Source organism: Helicoverpa armigera, chromosome 22 (assembly GCF_030705265.1).
Source record: "Helicoverpa armigera isolate CAAS_96S chromosome 22, ASM3070526v1, whole genome shotgun sequence".
NCBI lineage: Eukaryota > Metazoa > Arthropoda > Insecta > Lepidoptera > Noctuidae > Helicoverpa > Helicoverpa armigera.
In genome coordinates, this window is record NC_087141.1 from 7,613,222 (window position 1) to 7,629,556 (window position 16,335).

The window sequence follows — 16,335 nt, forward strand, 5'->3', positions numbered from 1 at the left end:
AATATTGTGTTATAAGTTAAATTAAAAGTGAAAACTGTACATGTTATGTGCTGTTTTCTTTCTAATCAATACTATACCATTTCTGAACGTTTTTGCATGATGGAATACAGATAAAGCAAAATGTTACGTTCAAAATCCTGGTCAAATACTATTTTAAGCTCATATCCGGTTTTATTTGTATTTGGTGAAGTAAAACTATCACAATCATGTGATAATCATCATCTTACTATTATGTTTATGAGCACAAAAATACCAGTTAAATTATTTCAAAGAAAAAGATCTTAGATCCAAGAATATCAATTATTTAGAAGAACTATATCCCTCACTACAAAAGTTGATCAGATAATTAAAGTGCTACATTACACATTTGTGTGACTAGTTTAATAATAACTAATAATCCATAATGTTCTCAAATGAAACCTGGCATAAAATTCACAAATCATTTTGATATCAATACTCCTGCATGATTAGTTTTCATACCACAAAGAACGCCGTTTTTCTAAAAAAAACTAAACAATGGCAACTGGATATAATCCGGACGAATTACGAATACCAGAAATTATTCGATAACGCGTCGCAATATGACAAATTGAACATGGTCGCGCTATATACGTTTCAAAAGGCATATGGCGGACGTTTTATATATTTTTGCATCGAAAACTGATAAAATCCTTTAGTTATGAGTATCTTGTGACCGCTAGAGCGTATTTGTTAAAAATTAGATGATAAACGTTAGTTTTTAATGTGTAAATAAGTCTATTATATCTAGAGTCTTATAAATATTGATAGTATTTTCGTGCGTGGACGTTTTGATCCGTATTGTTGAAAAACGAAAAGTCTGTGATATAAACAATACATAGGTGATAGAATAATTTCCTGAACAATTTTGTATATATTGTAAAGTTGTTATAGAATTTTAGCGAAAGTAATAATATATTGCGAGAAGACTGAGTAACTGAGTGGAGGATTTGCGAGCTATGTCAGCTGTGAACCTATTGTCTTCTTTGAGGGAGAAACCGACCGATGAAAACCCGGATGATGGCTCGAACCACGAAGGTAAGTTGCTGACACACTCCTTATACAACACTCCATGTCTGCCTTGATTGGCGCAGTATCTTGCGTCAATAGGGATCACTTGATGCAGTTTACAAAACATTGACCCTGATTTCTTTACTTTGTCGGGGTATTTGTTGATATTTCACAGGTACAGTTATCAATAGGAAGTTCTCCAACTCCATGTAGTTGTCAACACTTAGTATTCATTGAATATAATAAACAAATCTAGCTGGTTTATAAGTAGGTCACTAGAAATGCAAAATCACTATAACTGGACCTTATATTTTTCGGTCTTTATAGAAGTGCACCTGTTTTGCACTTATCTTTATTATGACAACAGGTATAACTTCTTACTATTGGACTTATATTGGAAAGCTTGTGTTAATTGTATTAGAATGTGTGCTTGCAACAGTGTTTTGCAAATTGCAAATATGGTTATGGTTATTGATCTTTCAGTAGTTTATTTATCTTAGGTAGCATGATAATTAATTTAAATTATCTTATCATAATCGCGGGGAGCTTGTTATCAAATAACAATTTATTTACATGGTAAGTGATTGGAAATCTGCATCCGTTATTGTTTTTAATTTTTTTTTCTCTTAATACTTGCAATCAGGCTAATATAATTTTTAACCTGCCTAGTAATAAATTTAATGTAAAAAAATATAATATGTATTATCATATCTATCTGTAACACACCAAATTAGTTTTCAAAACGTATGCAACCTCTATCGACAGCACCTACAACTCCAATAAGAACATAAACAAAGCAACACTTCAAGTTTTTTTTTGCGGGTAACACTGATAAAAGCATGATGTGTACAAAAACATTGCATTCACATTGACCACTGAACCGTTACTAAGTCACTCAACTTCCCTTAAATGTTACAACTGCTAAGCAAAGGCAGAGTTTTAAGTACATTCCTAAGGACTATAGATTGAACCTTAAATATGTATAAAATAGCATACATTTGCGGGTAACACTGATAAAAGCATGATGTGTACAAAAACATTGCATTCACATTGACCACTGAACCGTTACTAAGTCACTCAACTTCCCTTAAATGTTACAACTGCTAAGCAAAGGCAGAGTTTTAAGTACATTCCTAAGGACTATAGATTGAACCTTAAATATGTATAAAATAGCATACATTTTTGTATAGCACCTGGCTTTTGTATGCAAATTTTGTGAATGAACCTACAAAAACAAATGACTGCTGTTGCTTAGACTAGTTATTTACTGGTCTCCAGTCACCAATTGTGTATTGTATTACTTGAAATTGAATTGTTTTGTGCGATATTGCTATTATATTAGTCTGCCTAATTCTATAGGCTGGCAACTTAACTGTGGGTATTCTCTATGTAGCTTTTTTGTCAAAAACAGACATGATCGCTTTATAATCGGACAAAATAGCAAAGTTTTTTTTATTAATGCTTTACTAGACTTTCTCCTTTATTGTTTATTACACATTTCTTAAATACAACTCTTGCGTTTGGCTCACAATATGTCGCTGGGGTTGGTCATAATCTGATTTGCCTGTTCCAACTTATATGAGGGTCGGCTTCCAGTCTAACCGAAGCTTAGTACCAGTCTGTATCCAGCTTTGATTTGTTTTAAAGCTATTAGAGAAAAAGTTTATTTTAGCTATTAAATTGAATTAAAAAGTTATTAATAAAATCAATTCATCTTCAGAGTAATGGTATTTACTATGAATGGCTTACTGTAAAAGGATTGGGTACATATACAAAAATATGTATGAATATTAGGTGTGTGTAACTAATGCGCGGGTTGCCCAGGTAACTTGGTTGAGTAGGCAGTCACTTCTTGTAAAACACTGATACTCAATTGCATCCGGTAAGACTGGAAGCCAACTCCAACATAGTAGTTGGGAAAAGGCTCGGCAGATGATGATGATGAGGTAGGTATGTGTATTGTGTAAGATAGTCAGATCATCAATCCAGACATTTAGGTATAAATATATAGTTTTTAATTCATTACAACTAGTAAGTGTGTATTGGCCTTGATACAGCCTTGATAATGCAAGTAGTTTGCATTATTTTGATTACATAAAATAAATTGTGTTAGTTTAACATAATAGGGATTCCTTTTTTTTAGTTAGTTTCTCTTTGTGTGGGAATAAGTTCCTTCTGGGAATCTGCACCTAGACGATGTTTGCTTCTAGAAGTAAAAATTAAATCGGTATTTCGAATTCCCCAAATAAGTATTTCTAGCAAGTAAAATTCAAATTTTCCACAATGTGACTGAACAAACGAAATAACATTTGAAACGCAAAACTTTCAAATATTCCCGGGACCATATTTTGGCATAAATTCTTTAAATTTTTTCACACAATTACGCTTAACCGAAATTCTATTCTATTCACTTCTATTGCCATCTAAACTTCGATATCAAAAGCAAAATCTTTCCTTTTGGTTGACATTAACTGTAACTATACTATCTTGCTAATATTGCAACAAGCTCCCTTGCATTATCGCAGGAATATTATAAATAAACCTAAGTAGCTACCAGTTATTATTTAACAAAACAATGATGCAGGCGGACTGTTATAATTATCTGCTTATATGGAATACTACCCACGTATAAATATGTATTCAAAACAATACACTACAGCTACAGTAATAATGACTTCAAAACCGATTGGATACGGCAGCTGTTTTCTAAGGCTAGCCGCACACACTCAATAATATTGTCAATGCAAGATTGTCAAAATCTTCATCAATAAAATGATCCCCGCACACTACACAATATTATTGTCAATTTTTCATGGTACAATCTGACTCAGTCACTCCGCAGCTAGATTCATGTACGCACGTTGAACATAATGGAACGAAAGAAAAAGGTCGTTGCATTGAGTATTTATTAACTAAAAAAAGGCACTCAAAATTAAAATATTGCCGTGCGCCCGCACACGTCAATATGATTGACAATACCCCTGCCTCCCCCCGATATTGACGTGAAAAATCTGAATTTCTGGATAATCTACAATATTATTGAACAATACCGCATTACAGGCCGCACACACACAATATTATTGACAATACGTACTTTATTGACAATATTATTGAGCGTGTGCGGCTAGCCTAAGGAGATCAGCCAATTGCACAGATACAGGTGCACTCTCTATTCCTTCACTCTCATAGCCCGATGGCACGGCAATCGGATACGACTGGAGAGAGATTAGGCGTAGGACCGACATTAACATGCTCTCCGATGCACGGCGGTGTGTCACCACCAACTTCCAGGCTGCTTTTGAAAGTTTCAAAATCCACAACACGATTTCGATTCGGGGATCAAACCCCAGAACACCGTGGTCGGCAGTTGCGCATTACAAGCACTAGACCAAAAAGGAAATTAATGCTTTTATTACACCAAGTTACAAATTAATCGATTTCAGTGACATACAAACATCTTTCTACGTACATTATATTTAGTATGCAAATAAGCGCTCGTATGATACAGAAGTTACCGTGTCACGAACAATGTTTGCCAAAGTTTAAACGAGTCACAGAACTTTATTAGGCTTGTGACAGTATAATCAAAATGCTAATTAATTAAGGACAACTTTGTTGTTTTTGTATGAACCTGTCTCTTTTCCCTTTTGTAAAAAAGGGTCCTATATTTTTGGTGTTAAAAGGACCTGTTGCCATGAGATGCCTGTCGATGTCAATCCAGACAGACGGTCGTCACAGAGTTTCTTTTTTAAGGTGGAAGATCAAGCCGCTGTGGGCGCATCGCTAAATATTTTACTGACTTTTAAATCCACTTGTTTCTTCTGGATGTCCTTTGTGTACCAAGGCCGAAGTTCTTTCGAACAATCCTGCATCTCCGTCTGGGTTGTCTTAGGGTACATACGCACTATGCGGGTAGCCGCATTACGGCTAGCCGCGCGGCTGACCGCAGGATGCGGTTGCGAATGCGGCCAGCCGGATCGCGGGCAGCCGCATTCGCAACCGCAACGTGCGGTTGAAGAACCGTTGCGATTTGCGGTCATGTCAAAGATGGACGTGGAAGAAGTTGCAGCCATTTACTACATTTACACACGTTACGTAAAGAAGAAAAAACAAAGAAAGAAGTACTGGGTGCATTCTTATTTGCAAACACGAGATGAGAGCAAGCATTTTGCAAAATTTTTCGAAGAACTAAAAAACAGTCACTCAATGGCGGGCAGCCGCAGACTGAACCGCACAGTGTGTATAGCAACCGTCCGGCTGGCCGTCACTCGGGCCGCAGCCCTCCGAGCGACCGGAGCGGTCTGCGGGTAGCCGCATCGCAGTGCGCATAGAAATGAATATTACGTACATAATTCTGCTTGCGGTCAGCCGCCCGGCTAGCCGTAATGCGGCTACCCGCATAGTGCGTATGAGCCCTTATACTCTAACTTTTTGACCGTAATATGGCACGTACATAGCTGAAATGCTCAAAGGGTGTGTACAAAAGTTGACTCAAACAAATATTTATTAAAACAATGCATTGTTTATACAATTTATACAAATAACCTTTAATTTCTCCTAAAGACTGAAACACAAATAAATAAATCCCGTATCCACTTGCGTAATGTGAGCCCTCGATCAACCCTTATTGCATGCAGGGGTTGATTGTAGCAGGGAGTATCAAGGTCAACATGCATCGCCCCTCGTTGCACAAAATCCCTATATGTGCAACTGTGTATTGCAACTTAGGCAGACGCGTGAAATTGCCGTCTGATCAGTTATTTTTCACTCAAATGGCTGACTGTTTTTCGATGTATTTAGTTTTTTTATTTATTTTGAAATTAATAAAAAAAAGGGTTGATAATCATTAAGTTGTGATAAAAACAAAAGTGAAGTGAAAATGTGGGCTAAAGTTCTACGTAAGCATTTCAGCCTGAAAAAAATACAAGGATTACAAGGAAATAAGGCTAGTATGTTGATATTGCTTTGTTCAGCTTTATTTTATAGTTTGAGAGAGTATTTGATAGGACGACAAATTAAGGTTTTAGTATGAAGTTCATTATATATTTTGATAGACAAACGACGATAGTTTTTATTGAATTAAAATTCTAAATCACTCGTACCCCCAACAAGCAATATAAGTTCCCCAGTATCGAAATGTGTTCTACAGTTAGCATTATCAAATAAAACAGATGAGGATTACAAAAGATATGCGTTGAGTAAAACCTTATCTTCAAACAAACGTGAGCAAGGGTTTCCCCAAGCTGTGACTGTGTGTGTGTAATATTATAATGTAAAAAGAATAACATCTTAATTTGTTACGAAATATTTTCGGATCAGTTTTTCACCCTAAGCTAAACTATACACTTAAAAGCCATATCGAAATATCATTATCGTCTCGTTATTCTCAGAATCACTGTGCATGTTAAGCCCATTTGTTTTCGGCTATAATTCGGCCTACGTGAACTACATATTGTTTCCCGAACAATACATCAGCAAAACCGCATTGCAGTCGCTATGCAGGATATTTTGACCCAAGCGAAAATACCAAGTTTTAATTGAAAATTGGTCCAAAGGTTTTGTTAAAACATCATAGGACGATCGTAGAAGCGCTCCAAGCGGCAACTTTGTGAATGTTGTTTTGCAAGCAACGACAGCGTCTACTCGTCTTTGTTCGTTTGACGTCACTATTTCAAACAAATATAAAAGTTCTAGAACACCTTTTATCAACATAATGTAAGGTAGGCGGTTTAAAAATGGAAATATGCACTCAAAAATTATAAAAAAATATGAGGGTAGATTGATGCTTCTTGTGCTCAACGGTCGTGAATTCGATTCAGTCTTTGAGACGTGTTTGTGCGTTCCGCGTTGTCCGCGATAGTTCGGTGAAAATTTTCTGCTTTTCTGTTCTCTGTTGATCTGCTGTCGATTTATGACTATATTCTCCTTCTACATCGGTAGGAAATATTACGTCGGTCTACGTAGATGACCCCGAGTCCCGCGCAACCGTCTCTCTGACAAACCTAGTTTTAACGTTTAGTGTAGACTTATTTATATGTATACTTGTTTAGTGTGTTAAAATTATTCTATATTTAAAATAATTAATATAATTATTTATATCGCGTAATTAAGTTAGGTTAATTTTGTATTAAGACACCATTTTGATATGGTGAAGATAGAAATTTTGCCACCGGTTGGTGAAGTTGTGAAGAAGAGCCGTCGTAGAAGGCGTAGGGCTGGTAGCCGGGCTGCCAAACGTAGTTCGAAGAAGACTGTAGGTTCCCAAGTTGGAAAGACTACAGCTGCCGCGCTAGATAGGCCAAAGACCCCGCCCCAGTGCGCCGTCCATGCGTTTCTGCTCAAGTATCAGAGTGCCATGAGGAAGATTCCCGCGCAGCTGCCGCCGAAGGTCCGAGCCGGACCGCCCAGCAACAGAGTGAAGCGCGTGTCATGGTGTAAGTCTATAATGCAATTGCCCTAGATTGAGAAATGTTTGTCGGTAGCCATTTTAGTATGAAACGGATAAAATAGATTTCCGATAGCCTATAAAGTAATACGATTTAGCTGGTCGCATCTAGAATGGCGATGTGGCGTCGTCGGATGCTCGCATCCCGCCCTCGTGTGAAAGTGACGGTCATTTAGCCGATGCGATAACCGCGGCCATATTGACTTGACGCACTCAATCGACGTTACACCACGTTATCGGCTTTTCAAAATTTTTTATTATGTATGATCGTATTTTTAAAAACTAACTTCGTCATTGTTTTGCTTGCATATTATCTTGCTCGGTAAAATTGATTGCGAATGTTTAAATTTCATGATTCGGAAATAACTGTTTGATTAAATATAAGTTTGTTAAAACTGCCACGCGGAATGATTTGGAAAATGTACCGAGCTCCAGTCTAGTTATAAATCGTGTTCACTAAATGTCTTTAGAGTGTTTGTTGGGTAAGGTTTTCTTATCTTAACCTTTCCCAACAAATGCGATAACCACTGTTGCGTTCTCCAGACGTAATATTTTCAGTCGACTAACATGAAACCTGCATTGATATTACGATGCATAATTTGACCATAAAACATTTGCGCGTTTGTTGAATGGTACATTCTGGAAAAATCAATATCGCGTCAACATGTTTACCAAATAGTTCTCTCTCGCGTCTGTCAGTTGTACGTTCGGGTTTATCTCGGGAACTGCCGAGAGCACGTGGTGCCAACATTTTCGTTTTTTGTTGGCACTTTACCGGTATTTTAGTATATTTTCATTATGCACCTATAAAATGAGACGTTTGATTACAGTTTCATGAAGTATCCAAAAGCGAGGATCGGAAATGTCACGTTTTCAGAAAGCTTCTTCTTCTTCTTAGCGTTTATCCCGTCTTGTGACGGGGTCCGCTTTCCGTATCTTCTTCTTCCACTTCGCTCTATCCTGGACATCTTCCTCTTCGAGTTCGCAGATCTCAATGTCTTTCTTTACGACACACAACCACCGCAGTTTTCAGAGAGCGTCCTGCCTAATTAAAATTTAATTAGCTTGAAAACTTCTAGATTATTATATAACCTTGACTCATCCTCATATTTCCGTCGCAAGCTTTGCACTCAGAATAATTGCACAAGAAAATATATTTGCGTACAACAAATATAGTACAGAGAAATGTGAAAGATCTTTCGTTACAGTTAATTATAGAGCATTGTTGTCGTCTATTTGAGTACGCAGGGTTATATCAGGTGCTCACTGGCGATTACCCAAGCTTGAAGCGTTTTACTTTCATATTTAATTAAAGGTCAATATTGTAAGGGCTATTTGGGAGACTTTGTTTACCGTAATGTCTCAAACTGAGGGTGGTTCGACAAGAAACTTCATTCGAAAATTGCGTAGTGATTTCACCTGCATATTTCACCATATTTAAACCATTTATTATTTAGTCTTAGACAAAAATAGTGTATCAAGGAGGACTCCTTGATACACTATATATCTCAGTATATGCTGTGCTAACTACAGCCCTGATTTTCAGATGTCTCCTCATCATTGTACCCGATACAATGATCAGGAGACATCTGAAATTCAGTATCTATCTTACCGCCACATTTCTATAGTAAAATAACATATTCTAATGATATGGTACATGTAAACCCAATACTATTCAGTTGGGCATGAATACATGAAACCACTGCACTGAAAAAGAAACCTGTTTTTCATTTTCTTTTGTCACAGGTGTAAAATAGGACGCGACAAAAACATCTTACACTAAATATATTCTTAGTAGACGTTGTAACCCGATTACGTTACACTTACGGCCGTTTCAATATTCTATCTATCTGTGGTTTTTAGTTAACTATAGACTATTATATAGAGGTATGTAGATAAGTATTTGACATTAGCACCATTCAATTAATTCCTATCCCAATGACTGTGTTTCGGATGGCACGTTAAACTGTAGGTCCCGGCTGTCATTGAACATCCTTGGCAGTCGTTACGGGTAGTCAGAAGCCAGTAAGTCTGACACCAGACTAACCAAGGGGTTGCCCGGGTAACTGGGTTGAGGGTGTCAGATAGGGCAGTCGCTCCTTGTAAAGCACCTACCTACTCAGCTACATACATCTGGTTAGACTGGAAGCCGACCCCAACATAGGGAACAAAGCTCGGAGGATGATGAATTAATTCCTATCCCTAGTAATTATTTCAAAAGATAGATTGAATATGGAAACAGCTGTTAGTCACAGAGTCTATGCAGACAAACTGACTCTCGTACTTACAAGTTTTTCCGTATACTTATGCTAATGAGCCTTATAACTTTTAATGAGCGAGTAAGGAAATTATGGTTTACAATGTAAGTTTCAATTAGTGTATCTGTCAGTTTCTGATTATGTAATTAATAAAGGTAAGCGGGTTTACCTGGTAAGCGGGAAAACCTATACTTGTTATCTGTAAATGTACATGCATGCTGGCTTTTGTAGGCGTAAGTTCAGAATCTCTCAATAGTGGCCGAGTTGCCGAATCATCATCCTCCGAGCCTTTTTCCGAACTATGTTGGTGTCGGCTTCCAGTCTTACCGGATGTAGCTGAGTACCAGTGCTTGGGCTGAGTTGCCGAATCATATAAACGCAATGAAATCAAATCAAACCAAATCTCTTTATTATCAGGCTGCTTAGGCCCATAGATATATACCTTAAAGACTAACATACATATTACATTGTAAGTATACAATGTGTACGGTTACACACACAAGTATGACCCACCCGCTTTCATGACTTTAAACATCTGTAAAAATAATGACTCTTCTTGTAGAATTTTGCCTCCAAAAAGCCCTAGAATTTCAAGTATCCATTTGGCAACTATCGGAACTTTGACGTTGCGGCACTCGCTAGCGCATTTTCTATCCGTCCCCCCGTTTTGCAAATAGGTCCGTGAAAGTAGTCGGTAATCCATTATTAGCCATTGAAAGTATTTGCTAGTGTATGTTACCTATGTAATCTACGTAAAAGCGTTGGACTGAATACCTGTGTATGTTTGAAGTAATTTCTTAACATATTTTTTTATCAATCATGAACTTATAATACTTAAATAGTTACTGTTGAACTCTCCATCTTCTTTGAGCTGTGTCTTAAAGGGTCCTTATGTTTCTAGACTGTAAAATGTAACATATGAAATGCTGGTAAAGACTTGAGTATAGATAGGCCTTCATTAAAAGTTGACTTTGGGAAGAATATTCATCGAGAGTCGCAGGCAGGTGTAAGTTTTATAAAACTGGTGCAACGCGCAATCTTGCAGTGTTACCCGGCTGCTGCAAATCGTAATAGATAAAAGATGATAAGAGTGTTTGTTTTTAACACGCTTATATTAGCTTCAATTGTAACTAATTATGTATGCAAGAAAATCTTGGAATCTTAATTTGACCCACTTGCCGGTCTTCGATTAGGATGAATTTTTTTAAGGCTAGATTTTACAACTTAAATGATGACCTACCTTTTCAAGTTACAGTTGCTCTGCATTTATAATAGACTATTTAGATTTTTATGCTTACATCATATCGCCTATTAAATCACACATTGCTTAAAAACGTATCTATCTACGTCAAAGAATTTATACAACTGTTGTTTTTTTTTTTCTCAATGCTAGAACAAAATATATTCACTACAGGTCATTGAACTTTAGCTGTAGTTTTTCTGCACGTGTTAGTAAATGTTTATTTATTTATCTAAGCTTACGTTAACAGTCAATGATCTCTCATGGTCATGAATGATTCATGCTTAACGGATGTCTCGTTCATTCATGTGTTTTTCTCGTCACATTAATTTGCCGCTCCGAAGTTGGCTACTAGTGTCTTCATGATAGTCAAATGAATGAACAATTCACTACAGAGCTTGTGTGCAAATTACTGACTTCAGAGGGTGGATAAGTAGAACTGGAGTAGACAAACGGCTCAAAGACATAAAAACGAGGGTTGTTTTACGCGCGGTTTGATAATAATTATGCTGCTGCATGCTGCAATAAAATTATACATTCCTTTACACCTATTATAAAGTAATAAATCAATAAAATAGTAAAATAATAATAATAATCATCATCATCTCCCGAGCCTTTTCCCAACTATGTTGGGTCGGCTTCCAGTCTAACCGGATACAGTTGAGTACCAGTGTAAAATAGTAAAATAACAGATTGTGAAATAAATATCTTGTTTGCATAAATCAATCAAGAAGGTTAAAATCGTCACTAATATAATATCCTACTGCATAACGTAATTCCGCATGTTGCGTAGAACGTTCAAGGTCAGCTTGACAGGGGGATATAATAAGGGCATTAGGGCAGCATAAAGGCACGCACACATTGACGTGAATAAACCCTAGTATACATGAACACGCTAACACTCTAGTTAAAACAGATTTGTTTTAATGCATTACAGTTGTTATGGTTTTCATCAATGAAGATATAGTTTCCTACTTTGAAATATATCACTTTGTAGGAATAAGATTGGCAGTTGTAACCAGGCTTTATTTATTTATACTTTACTAGCTTTCCGCCCGCGGCTTCGCCCGCGTGGAATTCGGTTATATTGCGGTATAAATCACAACTATAAGAAAACTTCTCATTCCCACGGAAAAATCTAAGAAGCGCGATGTAACGCTGGATACGATTAGTTGTTCAACCAAAACTGAATGGTACACTATATTATACGTTTTCCCTTGTGGAGCAAAAACATGCAGATTTTGGGCACTGGAAACCCGGGAACACGCTACATAGATCTGACCATGCGAAAAACAATGTTTTTCTAAGTGTACTCCAGCAACCCTTAGAGTTTGGCCTTGTGCTTTATTAATGGTCATTGCAAATGAAACCCTTATAGGAAATTGTAGTCTTTTAAATTGAAATGGGAGGTCTGTTGGAATAATCGGAATCCGAGGAATGAGTACACTTTCACCCTTTGCTGCGCCAGTTAAAATAGTGGCTGTAATAATGTTCCGCCCAAGCTGAGTGACACGCAGCCTAGTACCATTACACAGTCTAGGGGCAGCGAGATTACGCATGAGCATCACCGGAACACCTACTTTTAGTTTTAATTTATGAGAAGGCCCCCAGATAATTCCAAAGAATTAAAAAACTCCACAGGATATGAGGCACTATGTTCTGTTTCTATCACTGTGTCTACAAATAAATATTCAGTATTTTCTCCCATAACTTCATTCAAAATATTTTCATTTATTATTTTAGTGACCGTTTCATTTTTTGGTGCTAATATTGTGCGTTCGCAGAGCCATTGATCATCATTTATATGACCGTGTAAGTCAGTATAAACTTTTGCTACCAACTCCGATTCGCTGCCCACAACATTACAAAACTCTTCCGTTAAAGTTATCATTCCCTCTGCATCTACTGTCATTTTAAACGACACACAGCGCCATCTACAATCCATCCATCAAGCAAACAATATTTTTGTTTTCCCTCGGGAATATCTATTTTTTTCGGGATAAAAAGTACCCTATTATTTAATCCGGACTTCTAACTTTACGTCTGCAAAATTTCAAAGCAATCGGTTCAGTAGTTACGGCGTGAAAGCGGAACAAACAAACAAACAAACAAACTCACTTTCCGATACAGTACAGTAAGGATTACAGTTAGATACATATTATCATACAAAATTTTGAAAGTCCATGTACAGTAAACCTTGGAGTTATAGAGACATTTGATAGCTAAGGAAATCGAAATAGCTTTTTTATTGATATTGCTCTAATCCTTAAAAAGTCCTTGGCCTCAGAATGATAAGTATCTTTATGTAGAAAAAACCTGATGCTGCCGTTAAGAACTATGTTGAGAGGGAACTCCTGAACCGTTAGGAGCATAGACATGAATCTTTTCATAATGATCTGGTCCTGGTGATACTTTTAAAGAGGAATAGAGTTTATAAGCCAGATTCGATCAAATTTTTCTTTTTTAAAACATTATTAAATTAATGATATTCCTTCTCAGGTGAAGACAACGGCGTGTCGGGCGGCGGCGGCGGGGGCGGCGACCCGGCAGTCCTCGCAGTCGGGCCGGCCCGCAAGCCGCTCCAGTACTCGCGCGACCAGCTCATGCGACTGCGCAACTCGCCGCTGGTCAAACGCAACCTGGAGAACGCGTTCGCTGGCTGCGAGGCTCTGGCGCTGTGAGTAACTATATTTTAACAGATTTCCCTAAAAAGATGGAGGCTAACATTTTTTTAGAATTCATCTAGCCTAATCTTTTCCTTAGTCTAATCGGATGGAGCTGCGTACCAGTGCTTTACATGTACCGACTGCCTGTCTGACCTTTTAAGATGATCATATGTTGACCTAGATAAATCATCGGCTTAGCCTTTTTTTCTTGACTGTGTTTGGTTCAGCATCCAGACTTACCTGATGCAGTAAAGTTCAGAGAGATTTACATGGAGCGACTGCCTATCTGACCTAGTCACCACTGACAGTTATCCGGGCACCGCGATGCACCTTGTTAAGATTAGTTGTTAGACTTTCTGGCTCTTGACTGCTTGTAACGATCGCCAAGGATGTTCATGTCAGCCGAAACACACAATCATAGCAATTAGATTGGCAGAAATATCAACTCAGCGAGATCCAAGAGAATTGTATTTTTATGCTATGTGGGTAGTATATTAAGACTTTGTAAGATATAGTACTTGAACTTGAATTAATTTATTATTTTTGTGTCTAGGGTGTTGAAGAGACGTTCCGATTCGCCCAACGAGGAAGACCGAGGCGCGAGAGGCGATGCACCCAATGAGAACCATAAGGTAAACTACCCTCAACACTAAACAAAACTATAGTACCAAGAATTCATTGTTCAGAAAGTTTTATTTTTATGTATAGGTAATCATCGGCACGAATCTTGAGCGCTGACCTTCACTTGCGCAGAAGTAATTTATTGGGTCCCTTTTGTGGTATGAAGTGAGGCGCGGGGGCGGGTTAAAGCGGTGATTGGCCCGCAGTGCATCGCGTCATAGCCGTCACTTGGGATTGGTTCTTTGCTAATAAAACACTTTTGCGCAGGTGAAGGTCAGCGCTCAAGATTCGTGCCGATGATTCTACAGGCCTGTCTTTTCTATATTGTTATGATTATTCTCTTTTTTATCTATAGGGTGTGTACGGCCGTGACCGCGACCGGGAGCGTCGGTCCGCCGACCCTCGCGAACGCGTCCGGAAGGAGTCCGAACCGAGCGGCGGCGGCATCGTGCTGTCCCCGCAACGGCGCAGCTTCACCTCGGGCTGCGGGGCTCCGGCCGCCGCGGTGCCGGTGGCGCCGCCGCCCCACCTGGCGCGGACCCGGCCCGAGTCGCCGCTGCCGGCCGCGGCACCGGCTCCCGTGCAGCCGGCGCATCCTGCTAAGACTAATGAGCAAGGTAATTTACTTCAGGTGTTTCTTCCCATCTTACCTACATGTGCCAATTACATACTAAATGTGAATGTACAGTCAACTTCAGGTCAGTGGTAATAGTTTTATAGGAAAATCGTACTTATTACTATTGAGCAAGGTGCATGACAGTTACCACTAATGTGCAGTTTACTGTACAAAACGGAAACAGTTAAGTAAGTATGGCCAGTTTCACCGGTTACTTAAAAGCCTATCGGAAAGTTATATGACCTATGTTTTCCAATTATTCTGATGGGAAACCATGGTCCGTTTCAGTTAATGTGGATTAGAAGTTCCTATGCAACTCTGTCTTATCTAAATCTGGAGGTCAAACTAGCATTCGTGCTTTATTCTTACTACCACACTGAAGCTTCGTTTGCTCAAGACAGAAACTCCAATGTTCCTAACTTCATAAACTTGCAATATATAAAATTAAAACATGACATTCCCTACTAAGTTTGCAATTTATTTTCTCCAAAATGATATGCAGATTTTCCTCCGTCTACTTAATTTTTCTTTCTGATATACATAACCTTTTTATCCGCAGGTGGTCGTCGCATCGGCTCAGGTCGTATCATGGTCCGCGACGTGCCGAACAGCGCGTGGGAGGAGGGCGAGTACCGCGGCGCCGAGCCCTACCGCCCGCCGCGCGAGCGCGAGCGCGAACGTGAACGCGAGCGCGAACATGCTCGCCCTAACAACGACAGGTATGTATGTCAAGAAGTCACAGCCTGTAGAACAGATAGGTATAGGTATATGAAAGATAGGCAGCCAAACAGAATGGTTTATTGACAGCGAGATTTCATAGAAGCCGTTGCAAGAGGAGCTTCGAGCAAGTCATCATCCTCCGAGCCTTATTCCCAACTATGTTGGGGTCGGCTTCCAGTCTAACCGGATATAGCTGAGTACCAGTGTTTTACAAGGAGCGACTGCCAGTCTGACCTCAACCGAGTTACCCGGGCAACCCAATACCTCTTGGTTTGACTGGCTCCGAGCAAGTGGGTTTACAATAAGAAAAACAATATTTAACGTTTTAGGGCTAAGGTTAAAACAGCCGCATGGCAATGGCCGGGAGACGCATGTTGTCGTAAAGAGCAACTTTATTTTTCTACGTTTCAATCTATTATCACATGGTTTGGCCTTAGTGGGCTAACAGACAGACAGGCAGGCAAACAGGGTTTCTTTCATGTGTATAGTATTAGTAGGGATGATGGCCACTTCTGTTCCAATATCTTGCTACTCAATCAAGCTAATTGGATACAGGTATTTTCTCTTCAATAGTACAACAGCTAACTTCTATTCTTGGCTGTTGAACTGTTGTAGTGAAAAACTGAAATATTAGCCATTGCATATATTGTATGCAATAGCTAGTATTTTAAAAATAATTATAAGCGTTTTACCTGGCCTAAAACAATATGGTAGTTTGCAGGTGATGCGCGTATTAAGAA

The 16,335-nt window shown here is 38.6% G+C and overlaps 1 protein-coding gene across 5 annotated transcripts in view; it reads left to right on the forward strand.

Moving 5' to 3' along the window:
- The first annotated feature begins 592 nt into the window (after positions 1–592).
- Positions 593–16,335, forward strand: part of LOC110380188 (eukaryotic translation initiation factor 4E transporter) — a 32,899-nt gene continuing 17,156 nt past the window's right edge. The window contains exons 1-5 of one of the 5 annotated variants that reach the window (XM_064040638.1): positions 593–1,056; positions 13,472–13,649; positions 14,192–14,270; positions 14,615–14,876; positions 15,435–15,594. In XM_064040638.1, coding sequence (XP_063896708.1) covers positions 978–1,056; positions 13,472–13,649; positions 14,192–14,270; positions 14,615–14,876; positions 15,435–15,594 — 758 coding nt within the window. In that variant the 5' untranslated portion in view covers positions 593–977. Of the gene's footprint in view, positions 1,057–7,079; positions 7,464–13,471; positions 13,650–14,191; positions 14,271–14,614; positions 14,877–15,434; positions 15,595–16,335 lie in introns of those variants that run through there. The other 4 variants (XM_064040634.1, XM_064040635.1, XM_064040636.1 and 1 more) reach the window with 4 other exon arrangements.